Source organism: Scophthalmus maximus, chromosome 3 (assembly GCF_022379125.1).
Source record: "Scophthalmus maximus strain ysfricsl-2021 chromosome 3, ASM2237912v1, whole genome shotgun sequence".
In the NCBI taxonomy this organism is placed as follows: Eukaryota; Metazoa; Chordata; class Actinopteri; order Pleuronectiformes; family Scophthalmidae; genus Scophthalmus; species Scophthalmus maximus.
In genome coordinates this window covers 25794718-25820135 of record NC_061517.1, presented here as the reverse complement: position 1 = coordinate 25820135, position 25418 = coordinate 25794718, and the positions used below count along the sequence as shown (strand labels likewise).

Here is a 25418-nt window from a genome sequence, read left to right as displayed (position 1 = left end):
ACTGCTCACCACACAGGTCCATGTGAGGACCGGCACATAGCAACGATAACTACGACTGCACAATATTGTCCTATTTAAAATGACTTGAAAAGGGGGTTTCTTGTAATGACAAACCAATGGTAGCTCTGCAGACGAACATCCCTCCGACCTGAAGGGAGCACTTGTTTTAACCCAAACCACAACCTTTTCCTAAACAAATATAACTTTACCATTGCGTTTATGACGCTCGTAATCCAAACCCTGAGCAGGAAGCGAAACATGTTTACAAGTTTATTCAATTGAGACGGGTAGGGCGCACACCGAGCAATCCATTATTGGTAAGGATGGTGCAGGACCCAGACGCAGAGTGCAAAATAAAAACTAAACAGTCTTTCAGAAGTAACATTAATCACAGACGGAACAGCAAATATCACAGGACAGGTAACAAACGGGAGCACAGAGACTAAATAGACACCAGGTAAGATTGGACACAGGTGAGACACATCAGGAAACAGGTGCAGACAATCACAGGGGGAGGAGACACAGGAAAAGTAAAGTGAACAGACAAGAGACAGGGAAACAGGAAGTGCAGCGATACTACAAAGTAAAACAGGAAATCACTCCGTACGAATATATTCAACAAATGTAAATTAAAGCATAAACAGAATGTCCAAACAAAACCCAGCAGTCTCTCAAAAATGTTCTTTTAAGTTCAAGTCTTCATGACTATTACATTGTGTCCGATGACATCACACGTTACAAATTGCATTGTGTAAAAAACTGTTCCAGCACCGATCTGAGGGCTGATGGAACGTTATTCTGCTTTTCTAACGAAAACTACTAATACTGAACTGACGAAGAGGGGTTCATATCAGACAAACATGAAATATCAGAAGGGCTACACTGAAAGTCAACTGGCATTTCACAAATGCAAGAAGCTGCATGTGGTGACATTTGTGCCTTCCGAGCACAGCGGCCTGAGTCCTGATCATCAAAGCTTCCGATGAGCGGCCCCGTCGCGATCCGGATCTCGCTGACAACGGCGGAAGCTTCGCGAGGAGGAGAAACCGTCTCATCTAATCGCCATCTGAGGAAAGAGGATCGCCTTTTTTCCCCCTTTGTTGGCAGGCGACAGTGTGCGGGGAATAAAAAACCCACTATCTAATCTACGCCCCACTGCCAAAATGTGGTGTTAACAAGCCGTGGCTGATTCAGAGCATCTTAACACAGGCGGGAGAAAAGTAATTGCCACCACTGTCTGACCTATAGAGTCGTATTGATCTGGATGCAGTGTTGTTTTTTACCCCCCGCTGATGCAGAGTCACTCATTTGTTAGAAAGTAATTGAATTCTTCCTTCGTGATGGGATTCAAATGACCGTCTGTTCCAGTCTATTGTGGAAACTGATTCACTAAAGACTTTAAAATGTCGGTGGCACTATATTCAGCTGTTAAAGACAGAAAATGGCTTTTTCTGCACGTGGATAAGTGAGGATCAATGGAGTGAGGCTGACTCAGCTTTGTGTTTGGGTTTGCGGTTTTTTTTTTGCGACTTTCCATTTGGTATATATTTAAAGGGTTTCGATTCAAATTGATCGAAAACTGTTACGGTGCAAGGCAGCAATGGCGCCGTGTCAGCGATTATGGCTCCCAAGGTTTTTGGATTCAGTTGTGAAACAGTAGAGATCTCACTCGCAATGAACTCAGCGTGAGATCAATGTTTCAGTAACCGTGTTTCATGTACCACCTCAACTACATTTCCAAGTGGCCTAGTCATGTAACATTACATCACCAAGCTGCATGATGCTACATCACGTTACAGTATGTTGTTTTCTGTAACTCTTTCTTTTGCTGCACCTCGCCGTCTTCCGATTCAGCAGGGGAGTCAAGCTTTCTCACTGTTCTTGACGGCGTAGAGCGGAGGGAGTTTTTCCTCACCCGTGTGCAGCTTCCTCTTGATTTCTTCCACCAACAAACAACGTTCAGAAGCCTGAATGAGGTGTTCACATACTGTATAATCCAGTACCTCCAAAAACTGATGGGTGCGTAAAGATATTTGCGTGCGTATAACATTAACACACTACACATAAACGCACTCATTGACGCGTGAATTGGTACAATAGGGACACTTGACAGTCACTGGATTAGTGTGCTCACATGCACAAGTCGAGCAAAACGGGGATCCAATCATTACAAAAAAAATGTTACTGCATTACATTACTGTGGCTGAAAATTTCTATAGGGTAAATTGAAGTACCTCCAATATAGTCGGTCCCTGATACTACACTTGTATCTAGCTATGGAGATGGTATCAGTATTATTCACCAGAGTTTAGAGAGATTTCTGCCCCAGTGTGGGGTTGAATTCAATTTTGGTTGTAGCACGCACGGAGATGAAAAATCATACTTTGAAAAGGATTAACTCAATCGGCGTCTTTTCAGAAACAGCATCACGGTTACTCTGGATTATCCAGAACAAGATTATCCAGAGTAACTGGGGCGCCGTGCGTGAAAAAATACACATGACTCCAGCGTTTTTTATAGATTTCATTTCATTTCGACTCATAAAAAATAAAAAAAACATAATCTCACCAACAGTGTTGTAGACTTTAAAGTTGTAGATGGGGAAGCTCAAGCTTCTTTTAAGCGATTTCCCGTTCCATAAGTGTGTGCAAGGCTAGATGCCCACAAGGTGCCATTAAGACTAATAACATGAATCTGTCCCTTTGTTTTTTTGTAATGTAGGTTAAATTTGGTTGTATTCATGACAGATTATTACAGATGAAGAAGGCTTTCAGTGTTTCAGCTATGGCTCCTCACCAGTAGCATGAGTGCAGCTGCCATTTATCCTCGTAGATGTAAAAATGGCAACACAAAGCCCGCCATGCAACACGGCATGGGCCGGTGAGCCACTTGGCCATGTGTGTTGCTAGCCTGCCGGAGATCTATGGAAGACACATCCACACTCTAAAGTGGCTAATAATTCATTATCTTTTAACTGTAGATATCCACCCTTTGCCATCCATCACGGCATCAATAGTAATTCTCTCTTTTTCCAGGAGGAGAAAATTGAACCCATCTCCTCGGTGCAGAGTGTGAGAAGGAGAGAGTGGAAAAATGTGCTTCCCGGGGGCTCACCTGGAGAATAAATGATAGATACGATCGTCGCGTTTCTCCCCGATCTGCTGGAAGCTTTTTCCGAGAGAAACCTGACCTTCCAAAATGAGCCCATCCATCTGCCAGGTCCAGACGAGGGGAGATGGCCCGATACCGTCTTTCCCGGCCTCTCTGGACCCTCATACGCCTGACTAATAGACACACAAAAAGAGAAAAGCTGCAGTGTAATGGACTGCAGAGGAGGGAGATCAATATCATTTTGAGAGATATTGGCTTTTATAAAAAATCTGATCATGGGAAGCTTGGGGGCTGTCCCACTCTGGAATTATGCAGCTCGTCTACGTGCATATTTAGATCATTAATCTTGCGGCGGTATCATTAGTGTAGTGCTAATGCTATTTGCTCGTGTTCGCCTGCAGTTTTACAACGTATCAATCTGTGATGCCTAGTTCAGTCCGGGATGTGTTTGGGATAAAGGCTTGTTTCTTCAGTTGCCGTATATCCACCATCACTCATGTCTGCTGCTGTTTTGTACATTTCTCCCGTCTGGCGACAGCAACACGTGTGAACCTTGGCTGTATTAAGGGATACACAAGGAATCCAATTGTCACTACCTCCGAGAGCGTTTGTTCCCAGAGGGGTTCTCTCATTGCAGCAGCAGACGGGGTTGGTCAGTAGACAAACGCATGCTTGTGCAGGCAGAAGTGGACAAGTCAACATTAGTGCGGTGGCTTATGAATCAGTTGTTCACTTTTTTACGCTTTTGCCATGAAATCTGTCCAGCAGGACCTGTTGAATCATCAACATGAAGACAGTACAATCGTTGGATGCCATCAAATCCCAGGTTGTAACATACAAAACATAACTGTTTTGCTCGACTTCTTTTCTGCTCCAACAATGTATGAATGTAAAAGCCTCGACGCCTCTCTTCCATTTTACTTTCTTTAATCAACACTCACATCAAATCTCTGAGCGGCCTGCAGAAAGCATCTGACGGCGGTGAGAAACTGCAAAAGAGGAGAAACAGACACGGATTTAAATATCTGATTCGAAAGAGAGTCCCCCAGTTCGTCGCTCGATCTCTTGGTAACTGACGAATCATAATGCATTCATGCACCTTCTCAGGCCGGGAACAGCAGCACCGAAAGAGAGGAAGAGGAAATGGCTTCTCATTATAAGCGGGAGACAGGTGCCGTGCATTATGTGGAGATTCTTCAGCACCCTCGCTCAAAGGTGTTACACAAAAAGAGACGACCCCTGAGAGCTGTTACTCATCTGCGGAGTCGGGGGAAAAGAAGGGGACGCCTGTGCCGTGTCAGATATTGCTTCATTAGAATCTGGAGTTTGTGATGAAAGCGCCGCAGCTCCAGCGATGTGGCCTGAAGCTGTTGATCATGTTAGCAAGTGGGCAACTGGGCAAGTGGCTCAATTCCACCCACGCGTTCGGCTGCATCACCAACAAAGGGACACATGTTGATAAAATATAAAAATCTGTCTCCATATCAAACAACATTAAGGCTTTAAATATAATGATGAATACGCTTACAGGCTACAGCTTCATCAGGGCATCTTCCAGCTCAGTTCTCTGGTCACAACTTACTGTTCTCGCTAAGGGTCGACCGATTATCGGAAGATTTTGGACACCGATGGTCAACATTTTTACATAGAAAATGTTTAAATTGTGCTACGAATTGTCTCTGATGAGGACTAAGGGGGCTTGTTCCATCTGGCTTGTAGAATGGAGGTGGTGAGCTGGACAAGGCAAGGCAGCGCTGGACCTGGAGCTGGACCTGGAGCACACAGAGGTCGGGGTCAACACAAACCAAAAGCTAAACAAAAGGATGCCCGGTTATGCTGATACCTACTGGGAATCCTGACGGAGACTCTTTTTAAAGGAGTTGCTGCACGGAGGCACATTTTCTAAGTTGTCCCAGTCAAGGTTAGACGTTTGCTCCCGTTCATTTGACACAGTGCATTGGCTTAACGACCAGCCATAAAATGAAAATTGGACAAAGCCATTATTTGTCGTATGTGACGACACTAAAACACCGAATGGTTCACACTTTACGCTGATGAACGGCACAGGGTGTTTTGGCTATTACAGAATAGAGCACCGGGCAGTCTGTTTAATTCACTTTCTCCTCTGGCAAACTTGACCTTGACTTCCACTGTTGGGACCTTCGACTCTCTCAGACCTGATGTAGTGAGAGTGTCTGTGAGTATGAGAAGACTCTGTTGGTCCTTGGCTTTGTCAGATCAGGTTGCCGCCGAGTTATCCCACAGCGAGCAGGTAGAAACCAATATATACATTCCTGTTTGGTGTGGATAAACCAATTGTGTCTTTTTAATAACCCGTATTTTCATCTCACGTGCTGTTAAAAAAATGTGGTTTTGTGTGATGGCAGAGGAGGCGGGTGGCGAGTCCACAGACATCCGTTATCACCCTGAAGCTGCACCGCGACTGTAAACCTATAGCTCAAGCTGCTTTTATTGCGTCTTTCTGCAAACTGTCCGGGAAAACACTAAAAGAGAGAAAACATTAAAGTGTAATACAGAGCAAAGTGTCAACACTTTCATTTCTCTCTTGGCTTCCCATCTCATTTCCCACCTCTGCAAAGATTCTGCTGGGTCCTCAGAAGGTGATTAATCCACACACAACGGCGGCCCGTTTCTGAACTTGCACCGTGGCCCCGCTGCGCAATCTCTGCCTCGTTTTTAATAATTCAATTGAATGTTCTTTTTTCACAAGCCTCCCCACAGATAGAGGCTTGACTCGTGCTGCAGAGTCACGGACGAGAGCCCCCGGCACGTGGGAGACGGGTGTGCTGGATTAAATCTCGTCATTTCCCAAAGATGCTGCCCTTAAACCGGTCAGTGTTCATCCTGTGCGTTCACCATGCAGGATGAAAAGATGCCCTGCTCAACGACACATTTAAACCCTCATTTCGATCTTGGATGAGGAACAGACTGCAAACGATCATGTTGAACTAAGTTCTAATTCTGTGTTCACAGCAAAGGCGAAGCATCTTTTTGTGTTGGGTTGCTCGCAGGAGTTTGGCCGGTGGATCATTTGTGTTTTCTCGTTGCCTGGATGTGAACGCAGCATTAGAGCCCATTTGATTGCAGTCTGTTCCTCATCCAAGATTGAAATGTGAATTTAAGCGTCAAAGAACATCCAACCGGTCCTCTGACGGACGTGGTCGCAGGTGACGTCAGGAGGATCCCAACGCTCATTAGCTTTCTCGGATATTTTTGCAAGAGTTTCAAAAGTTTAAATTCAATTTTATTTGTATTGCACCAAATCACAACACACATGGACTCAAGGCACTATACATAGTGAGGAGAAACCCAACAGTTCCCATGAGAACAGCTCGGATTATTATACTGTGTGGGGGAGACACATGAAACAATAGTCTACAAAACAACCTCACCTTAAAAAGGTCAAAGGGACTAAAAAAAGGATGAATCCAATGTGTATAACTTAACTAACCAGCACCAATAACCTAAAGAGATCAATAAAAGATGAGGGAGTGTGTTGTTTGTTTCGGCCTGCTTGGTCTGATCTCTTTTCCAAAAGCATACCGTGTCCGTTTGAAGGAGTCATCCCTCGTGACCTGGAGCCCGTCGGGAAATGCACAGACTGCTTTATCCTTCATGCTACTGCACTCGTCTCTTTCTAGTTCCAGAAGTACGTGGGTTCAGGAGAGTCAACCACCGAGCCTTGATCTGTCTGCGCGAGAAACCTTTTCATTTCCTCTGAGGTGACAAAGTGCCTCTCATATCTCAGCAACGTGAGGCAGGGTCGGCGTGATTACGGTCTTGTGGAGTGAAGTGACATATTGCATTTGAAAAAGATTAACGTCCCGGTAATTGTTTTTCCACCCTCTGGTGTTCCATCACAAAAACAAGCTTTGCACAGTCCTCTGAAGATTTGTCAGAGTTCTTTCTGGGAAAACAACACCAGGCTCTTTTTCAAGAGTCAAAGCAAAGTATTGAACTCGTGGGCCTCTGGAGCTTTGGCTTTCGTTCCCCTAAAACGGGAGGATGGCATGGGCAGAGAAACAAGAACCCGTCCACCGACAGAGCTCTAACTAGATTAGATCCTCCTTCATCACTACAGTAAAGGTCAGTCTGCACCCTCACAGGGTTACAGTGGGTCGACAAAGTGCCAGTACGTGGCCCGTGTTATTCAAACTGATGTATGAGACTGATGTGGCCTTTAATTAAAAAAAGAAAAGGATTTGGTCAAGTCACATTTGATGGATTCGATGCATCTTGTAGAGGGCAAACAGTATTTCTTGAAAACACACTTGAACATTTTTGGGAGCCTTCAAACAGGAATTGCTTTTTATTCACAGTTCGCTGTTTTGCAGTTATGTGCAGTATCAGAATTAGTAGCATGACTATGACTTCAAGTACACTACATTAATTATCTAATTGACACTCAAAATTCCCTTTAACCTGCAATATCAGATTTCCTTGGATTCCGCAAGCGATGAACACAAAGATCCCCATCATCACCTGTTGAATTGATATAGCCGACTTGCTAGCAAACATTGACCTATTAATACATTGAAAAGACAGAACAACAATAGCATTCATTTAGAATGATGTTTCTGACAAACTGATGATATTTTAATCAGGAGGGAAACGAATGAGCATAAGCAAATTAGAATAAAATTTGATTTATTGTGAGCAGGAGGAATAGATTTTGGCGCTTAGACCCAAGCAGATTATATACTGGGACTAGATTTGCAGTATAGCGTTTACCACATGTGGCTATGGAATGACCTGGCGAAGACTGAAAAGGAGGAAGTATGGAAAAGCATGGAATTTGATTTTAGTAACTTCCAGGTCTGGATAAGTATTGAAAAATATTTGTGTTTCCAGACTGAAGTCTAAACAGAATCCAAAGATTCTCGAATACCAACGAACCGTCTCAATCTCTCTCGTCTAGTGAATCATTTTCCCACGGTCGGTGATAAATGTCGCCATAGCAACACACTGTAGTTCACATATGACTATGACAGGTGGAAGGATAAGTAGTTCCTATCAACTGGGCATTATTGAGATTATCCTGGTTACAGCTAGTTACTTTGTACTGTTGATGATAAAATACACATTTACCCCAAAATTACTGAGTTTAAATATCGATATTTTAATGTGAGAATCAGTCCAAGAACTGGTAATAGTATCAATATGTCAATGTCACAATCAACTTTCTGGAGAAATTGTGAATTTCTGTGTATGAAGTGCAACACAATCATGACATAGTCAGAATGAAAATTTTACTTAATAAACATCTAGCTATTTGTCGTCGGATGTCAAATATGGTCCCAGAAATCGACCGAGAAGAAGGAAATTTGAGTCTGGACAAAGTCTGGAATTTTGAAATGGAGAATGTGTCGGAACCCTGATTTAACCAGCCGCAGGTGAGTCGTGGCAATCATCAGGAGGAGCAGCAGGTCAACCGGTGAAGTGGCGGGAAGAGGAAGTAGGTCAGCCACGCCCAGGCCAGCTGAGGAGCACACACACTGAAGACAAACAGGGGACAAAAAACACCGTCACAGAGAACACTAGGAGACAGGGAAACTAGTATTTTCCTTCAGATCAAGCACAATGTGACCCATAACCCATACCTCGATCCTGCTTTATTTCCCCAACCTGTAAGATTCTCTCCAGACCTGCTTCGAGACACAGAATTGCAAATATTATGTATGTCTCACATGTTTTATTCCACACTAGATCTAAAAAAAAAAATACTTAATACAACATCTACTCATCTAAAGTCCAAAGTTTAACTGCTGGACAAATGCTTTCTTTCCTTCACTGAAAGGTCCGTTCTCATCATCAGATTTCTTGCGTTTGGACCGTGGGTGGTCTGCAGACTGCATGTGGTGCTTCATTTGCAATGTGCCCGTACAGTACGTGCATGTGTTGAATCTAATATGGTCTCAGAGAATCTGAAAACTGCCTGCTAGTGTCAGATGCTGCCCAGTGAATTTCAGTGAAGTAACAATGAGCCTTTAACATTTTTTTTGAGATTAGGGGGACTTTAAGCATCCCTTGGTTGATATATTTGTAGGAGACTGACCTCCACCAAAAATACGACCAGATGGGTCATTTTTAAGCAATGTATTACAAATCATGTGATTATTTTTTTATAGCGGTGGACCTGGCAAGTCCGTCAAGGTTGTGTATTTAAATGGATTTCCTTCAATAGACGTGAAGTAATTTTGATGAATCTCTGCCATTTCACCCTAACCATGACCATCACCCTGACAAACTCATCAACCATGCGTTGGTAAAGCAAATAAAGCCCCACAATGCTCTGAGGCGAAAAAAAGTATTTGTGGTGTACCACCTGTAACCTGTAGAGGCGCTGTTTTAGGAAACGGTCGATTTGGTCGCTTTTACCACATGCGACATAGTTCGTCGTATGAGTTGGAGGATGGTGGTTTGTAGATATTGTTCAAAGTGAGAATTAAAAATATATATTTACACTGGTTCCCCCTGAATCCCTGCATCACTATTGAACTGCTGAGCTGAAAGTGTCTACACTCCACTCATGATTCCATTAGTGCTCAATAACTGATGTCCACTCTCAAACCAAGTGGTAATTTGATCAGCTGACTGTGGGATCAGGGAGTGGCCGGAGTAGCTAGTTTAAAGTGGCATCTGACATAATATCATCATAATGGATCTATCTGCAAAAGAGCAAGCTCTCACTAATATCAAACTTTGGAACGAGAACTTTTTTATTTCGGCGCGCACACAGAACCGACATTTAGCAGACCATGAGGAATTGTTCGCTGATTTTTACAAAATGTGCATTGCTTTAGAATCGCTTACCGCCCCTTTAAGTAAAACGTCTTTCACCACATGGTGGGCTGTTATCTATGTTTTGGTGAAATACCTAATGACAAATAATCAATTTTTCAGTGAAACAAAAAACCACTCTCTTCTATTAGTTTTTTTAAAAACTATAGTAAATTAATTTATATATTTAATTTATACACATAAAACTTCCAAAATGGCAAAGTCATCTGACACTTGAGGGCAGTGACATTTGTCTGCCTTCTCTTTCCATCACTGCGATCATTGATGAGTTGATATAAAAAGTGAATAATGAATGGCCTTTGCAGTCAATGCCCGGAGATTGCTTCATGAGATGAAGTAAGACAGGCGGAAGATAGTTCTTTGATGAGTCTGGTGAACAGACTGTTTAAGGCATCGACTCGTTGGTAAAGAGAGAAAAAAACTGAGGACTCTCCGTATATGATAAATCTTTCTGATTAATTGAAGCACTCCCTTTTACAGAAGCCGGATTTATGGACCAGCTTGTGGTGCTTCATCATCCTCACCTCAGCGTACTCATAGTCATTGGAAGGAAGCAGTGATAAGTGGAGAAGAATCTACTCCTGGCTCGAATTAAAAGTTGAACTGACGTATGAAACTAATCAACGCAGGAATGGAACTGAAACTGAGTGTCGCTGAAACAACAAAAGTGTGCACACACAGGCTGATGTATTGATTGCAGCTCCCTGTTATAGTACATTCAAGAAAACTTTAGGAAAAAGAGATGGCTGACCAGAGAATAAATTGTAACGGAAACTCAATTCTGCAGAACACTGAATTCATTTTAACACCTACCATTTACAGTGTGGACCGTCCTACATAGAGAAGAGCAATTTATCATTGAGAATGAGGCTATTAGGTGGGAGATACAGCACAGTGTGTCCATGAACATAGACTAGATGCACCCAAGTACGACTCCCTTACATGGCTGGACTGTCCAAGGGTCTAGGTGAAATTTTGCGCTGCTGATACAACGATGAAAGGCCAGGCTAAATGGGTCTCACACTGCAAGACGAAATGGGCTGGGATCAGTGCAGGGTCTTCTAGGCACTTGTGGGATTACAGATGGATCAGGTGAGGTCAGATGAGTGTGATGTGATTGGGATTAGGCCCCTTCCACTGTGCAGCTTGGCTTGATAGTTTTGGGGACTTGGGGCACTTGGCTGGCAGTGAGAATGCTCCTAATCTTCTTCGTGCCTCTTGAAAGACCATTGTGCCGTCTACAAGGTTTATTACAGGAGACCTGTGGTCACCCACTAGTTGAGACTGTGCCCTTTGCTGATGGCCTTTCAATTGGCACTTTCCCCCATCATTCAAACAAAAGGAAGAAAAGTTGGCTGCAGAGGCCCAGCAAGGCCCGCATACCGTATCGGTCAGGAGTGAGTTAATAGCCAAAGGCGGCCATTACCACGGGAACCCCGAGTGTGGGACCATCTGTCATCACATGACAAGTTTCCAGACTTCCTTACTAGATCACGTGATGACAGCTGAGCTGTGTTGCTCCCAAAAATGGTATTGGGGAGATTGCTGCTACAAAAGATGAATTATTGTCCACATTCAAACCTTTCCATTGTGCAGCTTTGAATCATTTCATTCACAGTTTTTAACATGTTGTGTATTGATGCTCACTATATGAGGCATTCTAATCTAATCGCAAATCTCTTTTTGTTCTTTCTCTGGACACTCTTGTACTTCACGTTTCTCAACTAGTGTGGTATTAATTGACATTTTCCCAAGATTGTTTCTCCAATACACTGTTTTCTCTTTCTGGCTTTCAAGTATTTTAGGACAGTGAAGCTAAAGGAAAGTGTCTTTCCTCCATTGTCGTCTCTAGTCAGTTCCAACAATGAATGTCCCCAACAATGACATGGAAAATGTATGGATTAGTACAAATCCCCTGTGATCAACTAAAAAAATAATTATTTATCAGTCTTGGGAGAACCTGTTTTGTCTCAGTAAACACGAGTGGCAGGTGTGTTATCTGAGACACACCCTTTGTAATCAGATCTTAGAGAAAGACTCCATGAAGTGGCCATTTCGCTCAGTGGCGCAGGTTATTCGAGAGCTTTTCACTGGATCTTTTTTGTCTGAAGTCTTGCGAGGTAATTGACAAGCCCGTCAAGATGCTGTCATGGCCCAAGCATTTCCATAAACGCTGCTGGTTAATACTGCATGGGCTAATGTGGAGGCATAGGGCAGATGTGTGCCGGGGGATACCTGCTGAATATTTCAGCACTTTTTTCACAGGTATCCCTGACATTACTAAATGTCACGCCTCCTGCTCTCACATTTCAAACGCATTATGGGACATGGGCATGAATATAACCCCAGCACTCATAAGAAATTAATAAATAGAAATACTGAATTGTTTATACAGTCATACAACTGTAAATGTTATTGTTGTTTTGTTCATTCTGTTTCTGTTAATTCCGGGGGTTGGCTGCTGCTCTCCCTGCCTCACATTCCATGAAGGCTGATGGAATGGTAGGGAGATGTGCTCTCCCTATCTCAGGCTTTTCACGTAGGCAAGTGGAAGGGCAGGGTGGTCCCAGTACAGAGCCATACCACCAAATGTAACTATTTGCTGTTATTGAAATTAATTTACTTTGATTAAAGTGGTCCTGACTGAACTAGGTTTGCTTTCTAGTGTTTACATTTAAAGAATGTCATTTCAAGGCGATAGGGTGGTACTGTTAGCTCTAGCAATACATCATGTTCTATGTTACTTGCAATTATAGATTTATGAAATAGCAAAAGAGTGCAGAGATAGATAGAGCCAAACAGTACCAGTGGTTGTTTGACTAGTCTTCTGTAAAACTGTTAGGTTTGCAGAGTGTCTCCCTCACGGGACAAAGCAAACAGTTTGATGTCACAAAGGAAGGAATTGGATGTCAAGAATTTGACGCATTGTGGCCTATGTACACATGTCATATTAATCGGCCGGTCGCTTGGGCTGTGTTAAATCAGGTAAGCTGCTGATTAGTATTTGGATGGGCTTGAAGTGGCATATTATCTCTGGCAGGTTAGCTGTGACTAGTGGAGGGTGCAAATTAAACGTTTCTTATCTCCATTCTGCACAGGGACAACTGTCACAGTGCTGAAAGGATCTTAACAGAAATCCAGATTGGTTTAGATTCAAATATATTTCAGTTAAAATTCGAGTTTTGACTCAAACTCAGTATTTTATCCCACTTTCAACAAACCGATGGAACGTGCCTCGCTATACAATTAATCAACAGGTACTTTTATTCAGTCTCCGGGATCTGCATGAACCGGAGCTCCCAGGAAATATGTTCACATCTCTGCAAATGTAATATGGATATCATATTATTTTAGTACAACTAATCTCCCATCATAGGTATTCCTCATAGACATCAGATTACAACCAAGATATCTTTGTACCAGTGCTGAACGACATCAGATCCATCTTAGGGCTGCCAAAGTATTGGATTCAGGTAAGTAATTTAGATGATGATGTATTAAGGTCAGTGCTGATACTATGTTGCAAAGAGCTTGTGGATAAAGTCTCAGTTGGAAGGATTACTAATGCAACCAAGATCAGCCATTAATACTTCAGCCATGGACAGGGAGGTGAAAATAAAATGTATAAAAGGCTCGACCGAGGTTTGACCTTCTTTATGACTTTCAAGCCGCCGTGCCAAGTGATCATTAATGTTATGGTTAGAGCCATGGCAATGTCAATCGGTGTGGCCAGATCCTTGGTCCACAGACGTTTTCGGACAGACATTCATGGGCCACACAAAATGAGACCTGAGGATTTTGGCGATCACCTGGCTTTTTAATCTTGCGCCACCATGCGGTCACTTTCTTCTTCACCAACTATAGGAAGAAATGCCATGAAATTTGCTGTTCCCCACAGGATGAATCCCAATGATTCGGTCGTATGTCTTCATTCATTCACTAGCTGTGCCGTAGCGTCTACCACATGTGGCTGTGGAACCAAGTGGCGAACACTGAGGAGCAGGACCGGGTGTTCGAGCAGGAGCAGGTGAGTCGGGGCGATCATCACGACGAGCAGCAGGTGAAGTGGCGGGAAGAGGAAGTAGGTCGGCCACGCCCAGGCCAGCCGAGTAGCACACAGACACAGACACAGAAGAAGAGAAACAACAACCACCACCACAGAGAACACGAGGAGACAGGGAAACTAGACGCCCCTAACAGTAACATAAGCACAAACACGATGAGATTGCTAATAAGGACAAGCCAAGTGGCATGTACTCAAATTAAATCTTGAACATTCTGGCACAGAGGGAAGTGCCGAAGTTTAATTGATCGATTCTCAAAACTCGGCAGACTAAATCTAAATAGACAATTCATCACTTAACTAGAAAAACAGATCTGCAACTGTAATCAGAAATGTAATCCACTGGAATAACAGTCGTTAGCGCTCGTGGGTTGCCGTGCCAAGAATCTGAAATGTAAGTATTTCATTTTTAGATTTATATACATTTGACTAGCAAAAGCAATTTTCTAATGTGAAGGGTGTTTTTTTTTTTTTTTTTTACTGTGACTATAAGAAAATGTGATTTTCGTCTTTGCACAACTAACACTGTTAATGAGAAGTGTAAACACTGCGCTGTCAATGAGGCATCTGGACAGTTTACGGCGCATCACGTCACGCTGCGACATGACAAACGGACCCTGAGCACCCGTCTGGCTGCGTGGCCACGGACAAGGACGCCCGCCCGCGCAGCCCATGGCGCTTCGTTAATTTCTCCACAGACAGAATGTGGCACATACGACATCCTCCGCCTCCCCCCCTCTGTTCGACGAGTCGCGCCCGCTGCCAAAACCTGTGTCTTCTCTTGGTGATGCAGGGCCATTAAACCTTCATGCCGTCCACTGTTGCTGCATCCCAACTTGGCTGTAGGGGTTCTCAGCGCGCGCCCCCCCCCCCCCCCCCCCCCCCCCCCCGGTTGTTGTCGTTCCGTGAGGCCTCATGGGAATTAACCATGCACGTCCTCTCCCATCTGACACTCTTCCGTCTCTCTGGCTCCAGCCCATCGAAGCACTGTGAGTGACAACAAAGGGGAAGGCGCGCAGCCTCCAGGCGTCTCGCAGGCAAGGGATTTTCTCACCCTATCTACAGATCTGAGATCTGCTTCCATATTTTCAAGCCGCATGCTGCTGCGAACACAAAAAGGGGATGCCTGGGGTCATTACCATACTCGGCCGACTGTGTGTGTAACCTCTGCACACTGCCTACAGTTTCACCGCACACACACACACACACAGTGTCATACACATCAAGTTGAACTTTCTCGCCTTTTTCAAGTGAGTTGTGTGGACAACTTGGTATTTTAGCAAGTGTTCAGGTCGGTTCGGTGCAGGATAGATGGCAGAGCTGACCTTCACCCAGGCCACAGATCAGAATAATGGCAGTCGAGCGACAAGGTGAACTTGTGGCGATGACCCGGTTCTGTAGGCGCCGGTGTGCATCCATACTTCCTGTGACCGAGGGCCACGTCTTGTTCCTCCTGACGGGGTGAGACAGAAGCGGGTCAGGGAGGGGAAATCTCCTTCTGAAACAGTCCAGAGGACAAATGAGATAAGTGGATATCAGCTCGGGTTTACGACAACGCTTCGGTTGCAATGCGGGATTTGACTTCCTGTTCTTTCAGAGAGGAAGTGAAGGCCTCATGACTGCGCCACAGACGATCCTCTGTCTGGTACATGCTTCTCACGGGAACACATCTGTTGAAAACTCAGGAACCGAAACCCCCCCTGGCCAATGTCCTGGCTCAGGGTTGCGTGAGGTCATTTTCGCGCCACTCTAAGCACCACGCACCGTCACATCCACTTCCATTTGCAGGCCGAATGGACATGTAGCATTGTGAGTCTACACTTTCACTTCCCGCCTTTGACTCACGCTACTCAAGGCCCCATGTGGAGGCCAAGCACACACACACACACACACACACACACACACACACACACACACACACACACACACACACACACACACACACACACACACACACACACACACACACACACACACACACACACACACACACACACACACACACACACACACACACACACACACACACACACCTCATTGCCTCTGGCCTCTAAACGACAATTGAAGTGAGAATGGCCCCTGTCAAATGCAATGACCATATTTCCGCTCGTCCACATAATTAGGAGCCTGCTGTTGCCGGCGATGCCCAGGCAGAGAAAGACACGGCAGGTGGAGGAGGATGACATCAAATTCAGAAAGAGGGAGGCGGAGGAACGACCACGGTGGCATTAGATTACAGCAGCGAACAACAGAAGTGTCTGTCAGTTTAGCCTGAATCGCTTTTCAGTTTGATGTCCTCTCTAAAGTCTCCTCTGACTCTTTCTTTATGCACATCACTTCTAACAGGTTGCACATACTCGAGGGAGAGAAACTCACCAGGGACGTCATGAGGAACGCCTCGGCCCCGTGCTTATTCCTGCAGCCGGGTCCGATGAGTGTGGACGGCTGCTGAGGCTGCAGAGATGGAAGGGTGAGAATTGAATGAGTCCAGGCGGGTGGTGGTGTAATGGCGTGTGGAAATGATATCTTCACACTCTTCATACCAATCAATGATCATTTGCAAGCCGTGGCCTATTATTGCTGACCTGGCTTTTACTAACAGCTACTTCCGGCGTGAGAACGGATCAAACTGAACACCAACGAGACGGTCGACTTCGACGTCCAGTGTCGTTCGGATCGGGGAACTCCCATGGGAGGATGATGAACACTGTGAAACAATCGTATGTTCGGGGAAACCTTTAATTGCCCCAGAAAACATCTGAATAATTTGAGACTCACTCTCTTACACGCAATAGATATTTTTTGGATTTTTTTTTGAACGGCTCATTCTTTTGATCAGATGTCAAAAGAATCCCTGGCACAGCATGTTGCTCATGTGTTGTTGCCTAACGGACTCGACCGAGTACAACAGGGACTGAATAACAGTAAAGGAATCAGTGTAATGTCTCAGAGCATTGTTGTCCTCTCCCGCAGCAAGAATCCAACACAGTCACTCATAAGCCTCCGATCGGTTTCGCTTCGCCGAATGACAAATAGTGGAATTAAGAGAGAGTAAAAAATCAAACAATGACCGCTGAAATCTGTGCAAAGCACAATGTAAGGCATCAGCGTGCCAGACAGAAAACAGCTCAGGCTGCTGGATGCAATCGCAGGAAGTGCTGTTCCCTCGCCGGATGGGGCTCTTTTGTTTTATGACATCATGCTCTTGTTTGGTTGGAGGTCAGTTATCGCTGCTTCGCTGCAGGACAAGACTTCTTTACCTGTCTCTTTGATCAACATAACATAATATCTATTCAGGGCCTTGATGTTGTATTATGTGCATGTTAGTTTCTATCTGAGCCCCACAGGTGGAGTACACGCTCTGGCCACTAGATGGGGTGGTCGGACAAAGAATCGGAAGGCGTCGAGTTTTGCTGCAGTTTGATGGAGTTGCTTCAGTGAAATGTGGAAAAAAAAACCAACGTATGATAAAACAGTGCATTTTGTACTTATGGCAAACTCTAAATTAAATACACAGAAGTACATTAAAATACAAAATGAAACACCCCACCGAAAAATGTACAAACTGCAGTCTATTAATATTTATAAATTAATAAATCTCCTTCACTGGACTTGAACGCAGGACCCCAGGTTGGCTAAATAAATATGAATAGGCCTTTTTCATAGATGATGCATTGACATGTCACAGCAAGTAACGCACAGGTGTAAATAACAAAACTGGCAACGGCTAAAGTTCATTTAGTCCTTTTCAGGGTTTTAGTATCATTGTTATGAGCACTCGTGCTTTTCCTACTATGACTTTTTTTCATACTATGACTTTTTCAAACGACTGCGGTAGAAGAAGAATAGTTTGAGAGGTCTAGTTCCAACAAATTAAAAAAAAGAAAGAATAAACATAATCCCACTTTGAAATACTATATTTGATTACAAACAGCAGGACATTGTTTTGTTGATGATATATTTTACTCTGGCTCTTCCGTGACTCAACGTTGATGCACCATATGGCGAATGCATGGCATTCATTTCTGTCAGCTTGTTCCTTTCATTATATTTTACAGGAATGAATAAAACCGTGTGTTTAGTCTGGTGAAGTACGGATGTAAACGGTTCTATATGAAGGATTCCACAGGGAGCATGATCAACGATGACCGCCTATATTTAATCAGATCCAGATTACCTCTTCTGAATATATTTTTGCTGTGTGATATCTAATTTAGATTTTTTTTTTTCTTTTTTGAACTTGGATCAAAATATTCATAAAGTGGCCTCGGAGGGTTAAAGCGAGGGAGAATTGAACACCAGGTGGCGCTCTCCACATTGCAACCACACTGGAGCCTTTGGACCCGTCACTGACTCCAAATACCAATTAGTCTCAGCGGGTCAAAGGTCACACCAAGCACCTTACACACGTCACTTACTATGTCATTGTGATGCATGAGGCAGACAGGTAGGAAAAATTAAAGCTAAGTGATATATATATATATTAGGGCTGCAACTAACGATTCTTTTCATAATCGATTAATTTGTCGATTATTGTCTTGATTAATCGATTAGTTATTTGGTCCATAACATGGTGAAAAATGCAGATCGTGTTTCACAAAACCCCAAGATGATGTTTTGTTTTGTCCACACACCAAAGATATTTGATTTACTGTCACAGAGGAGCAAAGAAACCAGAAAATATTCACATTTAAGAAGCTGAAATCAGAAAAAATCTGACTTTTTTATGAAAAATCAAAATAGTTGGCGATTAATTTACTAATTGATTAATCAATTAACTATTGTAACTCTAATATATATATATATATATATATAGATAGATAGATATGTTTATACTTATACACACACACACACACATATATGTGAATATATATATAGTTTATATGTTTATATTTATACACATATATACTGTATATACACGTGTGTGTGTGTGTGTGTGTGTGCGTGTGATTTACAATATGACAGCAACAAAAATAAATTTCAGCAAAATCCTTTTGAAAACCACGTCGATGCGATTCAGAAGGGGACTGTCACGCCGAGCAGAGCGCGTTACACTGATCTGACCTGTGGCCTTTCGTGTAAGTCGTCAATCCAGACTCCATCTGGGCCGTGATCCATACACAGATCAGTGACACACAGAGCGTTTGTTGGGAGCGAGGCGGCGCGAGTTCACAGAACAAAGGAGGAGGAGGGGGGCTCTCGTTTTACATGCAAAATCATGAAAACTGGTTGGAGGCAGTTTTCATGCCGACTGGCTGGAACCAGTTTTCATGCCAGCGGTAATCTCATCCATCTCATCTCAGTGTCCCGGCTCCTACAACAACAACAGCCACCACGCAAAGGAGGCCACACAGACCGTCCTCTCTGTACGCTTCCCTCGTTTCCATCATTCACTCACAAACAGTCGAGCGGTCTCTCGTCTTTCCCCCGTGGCTTTTGGCCGACCACAAGCAAACACATCCAGGTGTGTGCAACCTCCTGATGGCTTGGATTAGTCAAGTCAAGTCAAGTCTATTGTCAATTCCTGCAATATTGTTCCAGACATACAGAGGAATTGAAAAACCGTTTATCTCGGACCCACGGTGCAATAAGTACAAAAGTACATAAGAAATATATACAATAAATACAGTGCAAAAGCAAGAGTAAGGCAAAACCGCCCACGGGATAGAAACGCTAAAGAAATGGAAAATGTGCAATAGAAAGGAAATACTGTACAGTGTGTGTAATATACGGGAAACTAAATAAAAAGAATCAATTGAAAATGTGCAATAGAAAGGACATGCAGATTAAATGTAATAAATGTAGAGGGGTTGCAGACTGGTCCAGAGGAGGTTCGGAATCATGTGAGATAAGAAGTTACTTCAGCTTTGGAGAAACTCAGTAAACTCAATCCTTGGGATTAAATATGGGCCGGGTACAATTTAAATCAACTTCATGCCGCCCCCCCCCCCGCAACCTGGCAAACTGCCCGCAAGCTTTGAAGAGACGGGCCTCCCGAGCTGTGACATAACTCCAGCCGGGGTAAATGAATGACTCACAATTGTGGGCAATAATAAGCTTAGTGCGTCCGCCTTCTTGCACTGCAACCACGTTTGGCTCCATAAGAAAACGTCTGGCTGCTTTTTTTCCCGACTCCCAACAACCGAACAAACGCCCTGAAAACGAAGCTTCGCGAGGAGAAACGGAGAGAATCCCCAGAGTTGTGTCGCCGAGGCACAAAGTCCGGCTCGCTCGGTCGAGGTGACCGCTCTGGGTGCGGTGCGGTGGGTCCGTTCCGGCCAGCTGACAGCTGATCTGCTTATAGGCTTTGCTGCTGCAGGTGGCCGGCTGCCTGGATGAAGCGGTGGTGCGCTGCGGCGCCGTTTGCTCCGCTGTGATCTCGCCGGCTCCCTCTGACTTGACCCACAGGGTTAATCTGAACAGGTCTGAAACCGGTTTCTTGGGCAGGCAGCCTGGTCCGAGCACACGCAGGCAGATAGGCTGTAGGTTCTACCCAACACATTGTCGTGAGTCCAGCATTATGTTCGCTCTGCGGCCCGTAGAAGCCTCATGGAGAGGCTTTATTGTGGAATCATTTAGGGTGCCACGCCAGCAGCAATGTGAGGCCTTACTGTAGGCCGAGCTTTGCGCTAAATGCTAATGTCAGGAGGCTAATATGCCCGCAATAATGCTGGCAAGTGGAAGTTTAGGTGCGGTGTTAACATTTGTTGAATAATACTGAATCATCCTCTGGGGATAATGAATATCCGGAGACAAATCTCGCGACCCGCAGCCGTCATGAAAAGACATTTCAACAAAAAAACGCAGACGTACACCGCACCAATCAGAGGATACGCAATCATGTGGACTCAATATCTGGGAGGGACGAGTCTGTGTACGAAGTGTTGTGCCGATCCATCCAGTTGACGCTGAAATATTTAACTGAGCAGCTGAGGACGTTGGTTCGCTGTGTACAATATACATGAAGAGAACCCATGTTGGGAAAATCTGCTGAAACGGCTGTATTTCTCCTGCTTACATGTACAAAATGTGCTCCACAGAAGTTATATAGTTAATGCTAAGGTACAATATACATTCAAGGAGTTCCAGGGGCGTCAGATAGCTCGCACACCGGCTGTCTATCAATAACGACCTTAAAAGCCCCCAAAAATATCTTTAAAAAGTATAAAGAGTGTTCCACTGTTTAAATGTTGTACTGTAAATTTCTTTGAAATAAATAAATATTTGAAATTACAAAAGACATTTCATTGCCTCTCTTTTCCTTTCTTTTGTTCTTTATCAGAAGTTAAATGCTAGATGGTTTGTTATTCAAGCAACCCGTTGCCGAAACACTCCAGAGTCCATTTTTCCACTGTTTATGTTCAGTTGAATTCAGTCCAAACTCCTCATATCATCCCACAGCCACTATTGACACCGGCACTGAGAAGGGGAATCCATGTGTTTTCTATGCATTAAATATTAAACATATATATTATATTAAATGCAGCCTCTCACATCACACTGTGCAACAGAGGGATGATTAAATACATATCTGAGCAGGTTTCTGAGGCTGAGCTGCACAGACCTAATGGTAATGCCATTTTCTGGGCTCAGCTTCAGAAAGCAAAAAGGAAATCACCCTGTGTCTTTTATTCCCCCTGCTACCATGAACTATAAATACTGTAATGTCAGACACATTAACTGTTTTGCTGTGGGCACGGCAATGTGTCATCTGTGTCGCAGAGGCGCTCGCATGGCTGCAGACTTTTGTCAGGTGAGCGAAAGTTTTCACATCATTTGCAGAGAAGAAGGATTTCTTTTCACCCGGAGGTATGTCTCCTCATCAATTTTGATGAACATAACAGACGGACCACTAGTATTCTGAAATTGAAAGGTTTCAAGTGTAGGTAACAGCTTAAGAATTACATGAGCATCAAACACTGTGTGGGAGCTTTGAGTTTTACACGCAGTTTTCTGCTTTCTGTCTGTGCACGAGATCACTCAATGAGGCATAGCGAAATCACACAAGTCAACAAAATCACTGCCATGTCCATTGTATTGCATGACCCGATGAACCGGCCCCAGCAGCTGTTTCACACATTAGCACCAGCGTAGACCATAGAGCTGAACCCAGCCCACACCAAAGTACAACTGTGGCAGACGGACTGCGTATCCGCTCTCCCAGTGGCATAAAGCCTGACGTTTGCTCTCTCAGATATGGATATGCTGCGGCGCAATAGAGCCTTATCAGCTTCCCCTTTCTTAATCAAGGTCCTGTTCCAGCTGATGGATGTCTTTGTGTTTGGAAACGACTTTTGTTGTGTACATTTCACCCTGGGACATGGACATTTGTCCGGGAGTAGTATCCAGAGAGGCCGGGATGTACACAAACAAAGGTTGTCTTTATTATTCCTCAGTGTGTATGGCAGCTATGTATTGTCCAACAACATTTTCCCTTTGTGGCTGACATGACGGTTTGATAAAAAAAAAAACAGCTGTAAAACAAGAAGAGCTAAAATTGCCATGCACTCTTGCAGATGTTTGACACATTTTGTGAGACGACAAGTCAGTTGTAGTGAAAGATTGTGTTGCTCAGCATTTACACCTGCAAAGATAGGAGACGCGCATTTACCGTTTTATTACTTTACAAATTGACTGCCGTTGCTGGAGAATTAGTTCCAACACAGAGCCCCCAGTAAAAAAACAAAACATGTTTTGTGACTTAGTGACTTTTTCTTTATTTAGGTTTTGTGATCGGAACTACTTTAAAGACGTGGTATGGGATTTGCATTTGCCAATGCTCAATTTGGCATTTTCAGCAGTATCTGGTATCAAAATCTCTAGTTATCTGTAAATTTTGCTTGTACACTTATCACTTTATTGAAGGTGCTTGATAACAATCCAAGAAGAATCAGTAAAATAACAGTTTATCTTTTTGTTTTCTTTATGTTTTGTTTTTGCACCTAATTTGAAGAGTATATTTTACTTAAAATATGTGGTTTCTTTTTTACCGTCATTTATTTTACAGTGTGTGCATCAGCCATCTGAAGAATACAACCAGGCGGTACGTCATTGTTGGTTAGAATGACACGTACCCTTCCTCTGGGTGACAGGCTGATGTGTGTCATGGACTAGCTCATTGAACTGTGTGTGTACTGTAACTTGTCCCATCCGGTCCCATTCTGCTCTGTCTTCACCTTTTGAGTGTCATGACCTGCGGTTCTCTGACTAAACCGGAGCTCCTTCCACAGTTCTGTGAACAAAATCAGTTTGGCATTGTCAAAGGCCAATGTCACATTCAACCTTCCACCAGCACCCACACATAAGTACAGACATCACCTGACAGCACTGTGGATTATCTGGACACAAGACAGACAGTTTGGGTATCCACTGTTTTTTACTGTTTTATTGTATATGGTTAATAAGTGGATTGTAATTATTTAGCAATTTTCTAGTCTTATCGACCACCCAAAGCACTTAACAGAAGTCAAGTTCTTCTATTCACACACACATTCATACAGAGCTTCTATTGAACAGAGCTTTTTCTATCACATCATTCACACAAATCCGTCAGAGGCAATTTAGGGTTAATGTCTTGTCCAAGGACACTTTGGCACGTGGACAGCTGGAGATCGAACCATCAACCATCTGGTTCGTGGACACACACACTCTCTATCTCCTGAGCCACAGCCGCTCTGTATTGCCGACTGATGCCACATAATTGCGAACATCATGTCATGAACCCATGTTTAATTTCTTATTTATTTATGCATGTTTATTATGATTACAGAAATTGGCAGAAACAAAATCTCCTTTAAAAATGTTTTGACTCTGGGATGAACCGGAGAAAATATAGAATGATAGGAATAAGTAATAAAGGCAAAAGAAAAATGAAATGTTGGAAGATAAACAGAAAGACATTTCTAGCAGAGAAGGTATAGTACATGGAAGAGTATATAACTATAAGTTTTATCAAAGTTTTAAGTCTAACCTTGAATGTAGAGAGGATGTCTGCCTCCTGGAAACAAAGATAGGAATTAGTAATAAAATGGAATGTTGGGGGCCTAAGGAAGGAAAAGGGGGTGTCAGTACAGGGTGGACCAGGCTGGTCCAAATTAATTAATTTGCTTTACTTGTTACAGTATTTAATTGGTGGAAAATTACGTTTAAATTAGAGGCCAATTTGGAGCTTCTGGGTGGCAGGTACACAGGAGGGGCAGATCTGTTGCAAGCCGATAATTGTGACTCTTTGTGTCTGGTATTGGCAGAGCAGCTATTAGACTTTCTAAAGGTGGGACCAGACCCTCCTCCAGTTGATTTCGATACAGTTATGTTGATTTTAGCTGCTTTGGAAACGGGCGGTAAGTGGGTTGGCCTCAGGATGTTCTTATGACTTTGTGTGAACCTTGATGGGCGAAGGGATGTCTTCTGCACAACGAGCCTCGTTGTCTTTTCCGCATGACTGAGGTCTGTATCAGAGAGCCCTCCAGCACTGAGGCTCCTCAGCCCCTTTTCCTTGTAGTCATTTAAGCGCCTGTATCTCTGCTGCTCATATTCATTCGACCATTTTGTCTCCTTTAGTTTCTCCTCTCGCAACTGCAAATTGATACGTTTCTTCACCTTGATATGTGCCTTAACGTCTGCCTGGTACCTATGGGCCTCAAACAGGCTGTTGAGTTTTGTGATATCCTGCATTTCGCCCATTTTCTTCCACAAGTCAGAGTCCGCACATTCCTGGGGATACCTGGTCTCCTTGTAGTCATTTAGGCGCCTATATCTCTGCTGCTCATACTCTATCAACCCTTTCTTCTCCTTAAGTTTCTCCTCTCGCAACTGCAACGCAATAGGTTTCTCAACCTTTATATGTGCTTTAACGTCTGCCTGGTACCTATGGGCCTCAAACAGGCTGTTGAGTTTGGTGATGTCCTGCATTCCTTCCATTTTCTTCCAAGGGTCAGGATCTGCACATTGCTGAGGATACCTGGTCTCCTTGTAGTCATTTAAGCGCCTATATTTCTGTGGCTCATATTCTATCAACCCTTTTTTCTCCTTTAATTTCTCCTCTCGCATCTGCAACGCGATAGGTTTCTTCCCCTTGATATGTGCCTTAACGTCTGCCTGGTACCTATGGGCCTCAAACAGGCTGTTGAGTTTTCTGATATCCTGCATTTCTTCCATTTTCTTCCACAAGTCAGGCTCCGCACATTCCTGGGGATACCTGGTCTCCTTGTAGCTAACCTGGGATTCTGAGGTGATCCTATCACCCTCGGCATCTGGAAGATAGACGCTTCCTTCTGGGGAAGGACGCCTGAGTTGATTACTCTTCTGGGAACTATTATTGGCCATGGCTTCCTGCTTGTTAAATGTGAGCTTCTGTTTTTGTTGATGTAATTGACTGATGAAAAAGATAAATATTTGTTATGACAGATAATGGGCTCTTACA

General features: G+C 43.7%; 1 protein-coding gene across 3 annotated transcripts; it reads right to left on the bottom strand.

Annotated features, from left to right (window-relative positions):
• Positions 1 to 8231: 8231 nt before the first annotated feature.
• On the bottom strand, positions 8232 to 25418 carry LOC118314505. Of its 3 annotated transcripts, XM_035641002.2 has the most exons (5): positions 24140 to 25418; positions 23967 to 23993; positions 23173 to 23228; positions 8733 to 8777; positions 8232 to 8627 (listed from the first exon to the last, which is right to left on the bottom strand). In XM_035641002.2, exons 1-5 carry the CDS (start codon positions 25319 to 25321, stop codon positions 8543 to 8545), a joined length of 1395 nt encoding a protein of 464 aa, XP_035496895.2. In that variant the 5' UTR covers positions 25322 to 25418; the 3' UTR covers positions 8232 to 8542. The 3 variants fall into 3 exon arrangements, with proteins under 3 accessions (XP_035496895.2, XP_035496897.2, XP_035496896.2); XM_035641004.2 differs by lacking the exons at positions 8232 to 8627; positions 8733 to 8777 and having other exon boundaries at positions 22655 to 23228; positions 23967 to 24039; positions 24140 to 25414; XM_035641003.2 differs by lacking the exons at positions 8232 to 8627; positions 8733 to 8777; positions 23173 to 23228 and having other exon boundaries at positions 23364 to 24039; positions 24140 to 25414.

Excerpts from the sequence above, each read along its gene's own strand:
- LOC118314505 (XM_035641002.2), bottom strand. The coding sequence starts at position 25,321 with ATGGCCAATAATAGTTCCCAGAAGAGTAATCAACTCAGGCGTCCTTCC. Across the intron at positions 23,994-24,139 it reads AATTGGCCTCTAATTTAAAC|GAGGCAGACATCCTCTCTAC; the intron begins GTAATTTTCCAC and ends CTTTGTTTCCAG. Across the intron at positions 8,628-8,732 it reads GGAAATAAAGCAGGATCGAG|TGTGTGTGCTCCTCAGCTGG; the intron begins GTATGGGTTATG and ends GTTTGTCTTCAG.